Genomic DNA, 8,484 nt, shown 5'->3' on the forward strand with positions numbered 1-8,484 from the left:
TGAGTTCCTACAGGTGGGTACGGTTGACGTTTCATTTCACAGGTGTTTCATTTCACTTGGAACCAGACCCCGTGAGGCGGGGCGGGTCACGTGCAGGGGCGGGGCCAAGGGGAGCGGGTCGGGGCCTGCGGGGGCCGGGGATGGCGGTCGGCGGCGGCGGCGGCTGGAACCCTGGATCCGGGTCGTCTCTCCCTGTACTTCTCGGGAGTATCCGTGGCGGACGCGAGGATTCGGGAACTGTACGTGCGCATCGTGTCTCGCCTCCGGCGCTTCGGGGTGGTGCTTACCGAGCATGTGGCGGCCGCCGAGGTGGACGAGAGCGGTGAGGGAGGCGGTGCTCGTGGCGCGGGCGGCCGGGAGGGTGCAGGCAGGCCCCTCTGCCCGAGAAGAACTGCGGTGGGGGGCTCAGACCGCGTGCATCCGACCTGGGACCCTACGCCCCGGATTCAGTTACTATCTTGACCTTTGGGTCTTTCGTGGAGAACTTTTTGGGCTCCTTCCGGCTTTTGTAGGAGCAGGATGGGAGGAGGCCGCACTGGCCTCTTCTCTCCCACCTAGCACAGAGCTTTCCTTCGACATTGGAGGTATCAGCCCTCCTTGACCCGACAGACCCCGGGTCCCGCGAACACCGTCTCAGGCCCTCTGATCCTCTTGCTCCTGCGGAGAGGTAGTCCCGGATCCTGGCTGGTTTTCTACTTTGGAAATAACGCCCAAACTGTCACACTTCTCATAAAAACCTCAAGTGTGTCCCCTTTTCCCTCCCAGGGGACAGAGCCAGGCTCTGTAGGACCCAGTGCAATTCTCAGAGACCTCTTTATCTTAACTTTTGACTGCCCTGGGCCTTCATTGCTGCGTACGGGCTTCTCATTGCAGTGAGCAGCCTGGGTTCAGTAGTTGAAGCCTGAACTAAGCCTGGCTTTCGGGCTTAGTTGCTCCACGACAGGCATGTGGAATCTCCTCTGCTCAGGTATGGAATCCATGTATTCTGCCTTGGCAGGTGGATTCTTAACTACTGGGTCACCAGGGAAGTCCCTGTGGCATCCTCTTTAAAATGATGCATCACAAAGTTGCTGGTGCTTTGGCAAGGGCCTGTGCTCAACAGTGTTCTGAGGGAGCTTGTTGAAAATGCAGATACTGGGATAAAACCTTTGAGTCCATTTTTAATAAGCTCTCCAGTTATTCTGCTCTGATCTGGGGCGTGTGACCCTTATGCTCCCAGTGGGTGACATTGAATCAAGCTGGAAAGCTGGGATCCTGGCCCTGTGACCCCAGGATCTCCCCTGCCTTCACACCACCTCCCACTGGTTACACTTTGCTTTCAGGCAGGGATTCTCAAACTCGCCTGGGTATGAGAATCACCCGGCGAGCTCAGTCAGCAGTCCAGGCTCATCGATACCTGGGTCTTTGTAGTTGATCGGGTTCTCGGGTGGTTCTCACCCCCACCAAAGCCTGAGAGCCTGTGGGGCCCTGGGTTCCTTGCACTGGCCAGCCTCTTGCTCCTCCTGCCTGTCCCCACCTGGGATGTGATTCCTCCTCCTCCTGTCCACCTCTGATCACTTGCTCCTCCTGCGTGTCCCCACCTGGGATGTGATTCCTCCTCCTCCTGTCCACCTCTGATCACTTGCTCCTCCTGCGTGTCCCCACCTGGGATGTGATTCCTCCTCCTCCTGTCCACCTCTGATCACTTGCTCCTCCTGCGTGTCCCCACCTGGGATGTGATTCCTCCTCCTCCTGTCCACCTCTGATCACTTGCTCCTCCTGCGTGTCCCCACCTGGGATGTGATTCCTCCTCCTCCTGTCCACCTCTGATCACTTGCTCCTCCTGCGTGTCCCCACCTGGGATGTGATTCCTCCTCCTCCTGTCCACCTCTGATCACTTGCTCCTCCTGCGTGTCCCCACCTGGGATGTGATTCCTCCTCCTCCTGTCCACCTCTGATCACTTGCTCCTCCTGCGTGTCCCCACCTGGGATGTGATTCCTCCTCCTCCTGTCCACCTCTGAACACTGACCTCCATCTCCCCTGTATCACTCCTGTCGTTGATCACATTCTGCTCCCCCGAACAGAACTGCGTTTTCCTTGCAGGCTTTTCCATTTCATTACTTTTCATGGAATCCTAGTGTTGGGGGGCCCTTGGAGGCCATCTCTCTGTCCCCTCCCCTTCCCTAAGCAGGGTGGATCTGGGGGTATCTAGGGCAGAAGAGAGGAACTGAAGCCCAGGGTAGGTCCCTGACCAGCTTTCCCTCAACCACAGGGGAAGAGGCTGCTGGAGGCGACAAGCTCATCCATGATCGGGACCTGGCCTGGCTGCAGCAGGCAGATGGTGAGTGGTCCACCGTCCTGCCTGCAAACTCCCCTGGGGTCCTAGGTCCCCTGGACCTGCCTGGTTCCCCCCCTCCAAGGGACTCCCAAGTTCCCTTCTCACCGCAGCCAGACTGTGTCGTGTGTCCCTCACAAGCCCGAGGGTGAGCCTTGGTCTCCTTTCTTCCCAGTGGTCGTGGCAGAAGTGACCCAGCCCTCTCTGGGGGTAGGCTATGAGCTGGGCCGGGCCGTAGCCCTCCACAAACCAGTCCTGTGCCTGTTTCGCCCAAAGTCTGGCCGAGGTGAGCCCCCCCAGCCCTGGCCTCCTTTCCCAGCTCTCTGAGGTCCCTGCCCTCTTCTCCTTCTTTGTGGGTCTCTGAGCACAGTGCCCACCCCAGAAAGGGAAGGGCATTGGGCAGTGTGGGAGGGGAGGAGGGGGAGTGTGGAAGTGGCGGGGGAGACACCTTCACCCCCATGCTTCTTGCCAGTGCTCTCAGCCATGATCCGGGGAGCAGCCAATGGCTCCAGGTTCCAGGTGTGGGACTACGAGGAAGCAGAAGTGGAGGCCCTGCTAGATCGGTACTTTGAGGCATATCCTCCTGAGCAGGTGGCTGCCTCTCCTGACCCAACAGCTTGACTTCACCCCAGTTTTTATTAAATTCTCCTGATCCCCAGACTTGGCTCCTGGCTCTTAGCCCCAGTACTGATTCACGGCATGTATACAATTCTGACATTATATCACATTGTCAGTAGAGGAAGGTCCAGTTCTCAATAATATCCTAACACCCCGCTCAACTTCAAGATGTAGAGACCTTTAAAGGTCCACAGGCCCCCAAGAGGAGGAGACTTTCTAAGATGCTCAAGCTCCCTGCAGCAACATTCAGGAGTTTGGATGAAGCTGATTGTGGGGGGTGGGGGGTGACCATTCCTTCCTGTCCCTGTGCTGGGTCGGAGGCTTGTGGGCTGAGTACCACGGACATTTATTTCCCTTTATCAATGTAAGTCACAGCCGTCTGCTGTGGGCTTTGAGGATGGATGTCTGGATGCCTAGAGAAAAGAGCAGAGTAGGAGAAGGATTGGCTGTGTGTGATGGCAGGGGGAGCTGAAGTGGCCCTTTGAGGAAACTGGTCTGCTTCCAGAGAAGTGTATTAAAAAAAAGTTTATTCAGTGAACAGAAGACAGTGCCACAGACACTGGTAACCACCTGCCGCCATGTGCGGGGACAGTGGTGCACGCCTGACCCGTGACCCCGGGGCTCTGGTGGCTCCAGCGCTCCCTGCGTCCTGCCCCCTCAGTCGTAGCCCTCGTCATCCTCCTCGTCGTCGTCCTCGTCGCCGAAGAAGAAAGTCTCTCGGTCCAGGTTCTCAGACTCCTCATCATAGGAGAAGCTGTCATTGTCCAGCTCCTCCTCAAACTCGTCCTGCTGCCACTCGGGCTCCTCGTCCTCCTCCTCCTCCTCCAGTTCCGAGGAGCCCTGGGGCCTGGGAGAGTGCACACTCAACCTCAGGGCCTCGGCGCCTCCCACGTCCCCCCGCGCCAGGGGGCCCCTCCACTCACTGACTGCCAGGCACGTTGGGTCCTTTTGCCTCCCGGGACTCGGAGGATGGACTCTGGAGACCAACCCGGAAATCCTGGCAAGGAGACAGGAGGATGTGGGGAGCAGTGGAGTAGAGCACACTGGGCCCTGGCACCCAGCCTTCCTTCACCCGGATCCCCCGAGGGCCTAGAGCCGCCCGGCCCTGCCAGGAATGCCCCCGCCACCAACCCCAGCACCCCGCTCTGTGAGCCATTGACTCTGCCTAACATGACAGTCCTCAGCGACCCAGGATATGGCGGTGAGGCCCCACCTACCCTTACCATACTGTGTGTTCATGCCTTTTCTGCCCAAGTTACGTACCAGTCCGTAAGCTCCCTGAGGGCGGGATTCCTAGTTCAGACTCAGCATCAGTGTATTGGAGCCGGAAAGAACCTCAGCTCCCTTACTTTGGTGGATCCCTGCCCTTTGGCCCCCAACTCCTAGGATTCTAAATCCACATCTGGGAAGAGTCTTCTGAAAAAGTTCCCCAAGTGAGTTCTGGAGAGCAAGCACCTGGCCAGATACCCTTAACCTGGGCTAACTACCTCCTTCATTTTGTAGGCAAGGCCAGGTGGCTGAGGGGCGGGGCTGGGAGGTGGGATACAGGCCGGTCCATGTGCCCTCGAATCCTTTCCATCAGGATCCCCCTAGGGCACCAGAGGCTGTGACAGGCGGTGCCAAGTGAGGGCAGGAAGGCTGGGTCGGATGGGTGGCTACCTGGGTGGAGTGCTGCAGGATGGCCAGCAGCCGCTCCTGGATCCGCCGCAGCAGCTCCAGGCCGGTGTTCAGGTGCTCGGCCCGCAGGAGGCGCAGCGAGGAGGCCAGGTCTCTGCAGTGCAGCAGCGTCTCCTCTGCAGAGAGGGCAGGGCGCGGGGCTCCCTCCCTTCTTCCCTTCCTCCCACAGACGCCTACCATGCGCTCCCCACATCTACCAGGGCTCACAGCCTAGAGGTGGGGACAGTCGTAATCAAAGCAAAGGTCGGGTGGGGGTGTGTATCATGGACCTGCAGGGTAGAACTTGAAGACGGTAACAAGGCTACGAGGCACAGGAAGCTCCAGGGGCCAGAATGAAGGTGGGCAGCTGGGGCTGGGTCACCCACCCATCTGTATTTTGGGGGTAGGTGCCAGGGGGACGGGGGCTCACCCAGGAGGATCTGCAGGGCGTTGGTGTGCAGCTCCAGGGCCTCGATCTGCTGCTCCACGACGTCCATGTGCTCTGTGTCCTGGTTGTAGAAGCTGTACACGCAGGCGTAGGCCAGCACCTGCGGGCCCAGGCAGGCTCCTGCTGAGGCCACCTCCCACCCTCCCCCTCCTCCCGCCCACCCTCTGCCCAGGCCAGCCCACACCACCTTTCGTGCCTGCTCCAGACCCCGGCAGGCATCACTGAGGAAAGTGAAGGATTTGGGCGGGGGCACCTCGTGGATGGCAGACACGCGGTTCCGCAAGTTCACAGCAAAGTCCTGTGCGGACGAGTGGCTGTCATCACCGGCGGGCGCAGCCCCACCCCCCAGAAGAGCGCCCGGCCATCCAGCCCAGCCCTCTAACCTCCTTGGCCACCCCACTGTCTCTTCCCTGCTCACCCGGGCCTGGTGATGGAAAGTACACCTCTCGTTGTAGTCCTGGAAGCGCTTCTCCTGGCGCGCGGCTTTGCTTACCTGGTGAAGGCATGTCAAGAGGGCTGTTGGGTGATTGGCAGGACAAGATGAGGTTACTCCTCAGACCAGCCACCATTCACGGAGGCCTGCTGCTGCTCTACCCAGACTTCTTCATTCCTTTCTCGTAACTGTGAGATGAGGGTGCTGAAGCCTGGCAGGTTGACTACACAGTGAAGCCAGGCCCTGGCTCACAGTCTTTGCTCTGCTCTGCCCTGGGCCTCCTGGGAGCGCTCAGCCCACCACAGCCTCTCTGCTGGGGCAGAAGGTCTCTGTGCACAGACCTCCCAGGACAGAACTCCCAGCACCTGCAGGCCCTGGGGCTTTCAGTCTTCTCTCCACTGAGCCTTGTTCCACCTCTCCGGCTGCTTGGGACATGGAGCTGTCTGCGCCCAGGCCCAGAAGCAGCATCCCACCCTGTCCGCCCAGGGGCCTCTGCCCGCCTCCTCTCAGCACCAGCCCCTTACCATGGCGGAGCAGTTGTAATAGTCTTTGTGATTTGGCTTCCAGGACTTGAGGCAGCGCCAGCAGAATCCATGATTGCATTTGGCACAGGTCATGCTGTGGAGGAGGCTAGCTGGTCAGGGTTCCTGCCTCTGGCCAGGGCCCCACCAGGAATGCCCAGGGCCTGGACACACTGCTGGCCCCTCCCACGCCCTCTTAAGTCTCCTTAACTTCACTAATCCCTACTCACCACATCCTGGCTTCCAGATCCCCCCATACATGCAGGCTTAAGAGTGGGGGGAACACTGGAATCACTCTGGAAGGTGCGAGGAGGTAGCTGAGGACCTCCCGTGCTCTTGAGCTTTCTGGCCCGTCCACTGCCCCTTCCTTCTGCCAGGTCTCCCACCCTCTCCCGAGCCTCCAACCCTGCCGCCGCCCACAGTACCCCCACTTACTGCAGACACCCCTCGTTTTTCTCAATGGGAGCCTGACAGCTGGGGCAGCGCTTGGAGATGAGCTTGGTCAGATGCTTGCTCTGGGCCTCCACACTCATGCCGTCGTAGTAGCCACCATCGTCCACCCACTGGGACATGTGGCCACAGCTGGCAGGGTAGTGTGCCTAGGGGAGGGGGGCAGCGAGGGTATAGCTGAGTCCTTATTGCAGACTGGTGGTGCGGGCAGGACAGGGTAGGGTGCTTGGGGTGGGGGGGCAGGGAGGGGTGTGGACCCCGGCAATGGGGCAGAGTCAGGGTGGGCCCCCACCTCAGGGAAGCTACAGCTGAAGCACGAGGCCCAGCCGCACTTGGAGCAGGTGGTCCCACAGCCTAGGCCCTGGCGGCAGAGGATGCGGTCGCAGCCCTGGGGGTTGGTGCACCAAGTCAGGTTGGCGCAGCTCTCCACGTAGCCACGCAGGAGGGCCTTCTCGTACTGTGGGGATGCAGGGGCCATGAGGTGAGTGCCTGGCTCTCTGACACCACACCTCCGGGCCCCCCGTGCCCCGGAGCCTCTTGAGGCAGAGTTGGGTACCTTGGAGATGACCTCTGGCGAGGAGACAATGGCACGGATGAAGGCCCCCGTGGGCTGGGCCGGGCAGTCAGCAATGGGGCAGGTGCAGTTCAGCACGAGGTTCTGCTCAATGCGTGTCGTCAGATACTCATTCCAGCAAGACTGGGAGGGACACGGGAGCAGCCGCTCAGGGACAGCGCAGCAGCAGGAACCCTCCCCAACACTGGCAAGGCCAGAGACAGACGTGCTGCTACATCAGCCTCAACACTGACCCTAACCTTTCTGGCCTCCAGGGCTTTTCCTGATTGGCCACAATTACAGTTCACTTTGAGGTGTGCAGACCAAAGTGGTAATTAAAATTATTGTTGGGATGGGTGTGAAGGGATGGGTAAAGAGAATCAAGAAAAAGAAGATTCAAGTTCTGAGAAAGACTTAGAGCAAGAAAGCCAGAGAGGAAGAAGGCCTGGGGGGCTGGCCAGGGCCCACTGTGCTGTAGCTGTGACCTCATCTGGCTCAACTTCTTACCTCAGTCCTGTCTCCATACCCCCACCTCCTCCAGTGCACTCCTAAATTCTGCTCAGCCCCCCTACCCCCCGTCACCAGTGCCGGGGGTGTCACAACTCATAAATCCTTCTCCTGCTATCATGTCACTACCGTACCCAACCCAAGCCATCGTCCCCGGCCCTCAACATCAACCCTCATCATCCCCTCCCCCCCAACATCAGCCCTCATCATCCCCTCCCCTCTTGATTGTTCCTTCCCTCATCCCTCCTGAAGACACCAACTACCTCGTGAGCACCTGAGCCTCCAAAAGACTCCATTAAGGACCCTCTCCCTCACACTGCCTACCCCAGAGCTTCCCCAAATGATGGATCCAAACCCCAGGAGAGTCCCCAGGTGGTTCCATGAGGACTCTCCATGATAAATAAGTGCGTAACTGAACTACCTTCACTCAAGTACTACACGAAACCAACCCCCTCCTATAGAAAAACAAGCCCAGATAAACTGGGAAGTAGAATGCAAAATCCTTTTCCGCATTCAGACCCCCAGGCTGAGGAGGGCAGGCACACAGGCCCTTGAGCCGACAGCTGTGGAGTGGGAGCACTGCCCTGCAGGACAATGGCCAGGTCTCAGTTTGGAACCTGCTCCATGCCCACGAGGAGTGTCTCTGCTTGGGGCTTACCGTTGGCCTCCACTGTCCCCACTGCCCAGCCAGAGGGAATGCCGTCTCCCGCCTGAACTCCCCTCCTGCCCTCAGCCACTCACTCAAGCCTCACCCCGGGAAGCTGTCTCCCACTGCTCCAGGCCCCAGGGTTTCCCGTCAGTGGCTCCTGCACTCTGCCACTGGCTCCTCTGCTGGGACGGATTCAGCCTGCTTTGCTGAGTCCCGTTTCCCAGCTCCCTGTCTCTGTCTCTGTCTCTACAGGGTTGGGGTGCCCCACGCTCAGTGCCTTGGGCCTGCTCCTCTCCCCCTGGGTGATGCCAGCCAGGCTTCTGCACTTACTTCC

General features: G+C 59.5%; 2 protein-coding genes across 2 annotated transcripts in view; one reads left to right on the forward strand and one right to left on the reverse strand.

Moving 5' to 3' along the window:
• Nucleotides 1-120: 120 nt before the first annotated feature.
• Nucleotides 121-2,973, forward strand: DNPH1 (2'-deoxynucleoside 5'-phosphate N-hydrolase 1). Its single transcript, XM_010863135.1, is given in 5 exon segments — nucleotides 121-230; nucleotides 232-322; nucleotides 2,253-2,321; nucleotides 2,491-2,601; nucleotides 2,788-2,973. Coding segments are annotated over 5 exon segments (510 nt in total). The 5' UTR covers nucleotides 121-140; the 3' UTR covers nucleotides 2,937-2,973.
• Nucleotides 2,974-3,443: 470 nt separating this feature from the next.
• CUL9 (cullin 9) overlaps nucleotides 3,444-8,484 on the reverse strand; it is a 37,573-nt gene continuing 32,532 nt past the window's right edge. Inside the window, 10 exon segments of the mRNA XM_010863239.1 lie at nucleotides 3,444-3,780; nucleotides 3,857-3,930; nucleotides 4,593-4,726; nucleotides 5,020-5,137; nucleotides 5,225-5,335; nucleotides 5,456-5,530; nucleotides 5,995-6,088; nucleotides 6,427-6,590; nucleotides 6,734-6,898; nucleotides 6,998-7,138. Of these exon segments, the coding sequence (XP_010861541.1) occupies nucleotides 3,591-3,780; nucleotides 3,857-3,930; nucleotides 4,593-4,726; nucleotides 5,020-5,137; nucleotides 5,225-5,335; nucleotides 5,456-5,530; nucleotides 5,995-6,088; nucleotides 6,427-6,590; nucleotides 6,734-6,898; nucleotides 6,998-7,138 (1,266 nt within the window). The 3' untranslated portion in view covers nucleotides 3,444-3,590.

Source organism: Bison bison, unplaced genomic scaffold (assembly GCF_000754665.1).
Source record: "Bison bison bison isolate TAMUID 2011002044 unplaced genomic scaffold, Bison_UMD1.0 scf7180017864487, whole genome shotgun sequence".
In the NCBI taxonomy this organism is placed as follows: domain Eukaryota; kingdom Metazoa; phylum Chordata; class Mammalia; order Artiodactyla; family Bovidae; genus Bison; species Bison bison.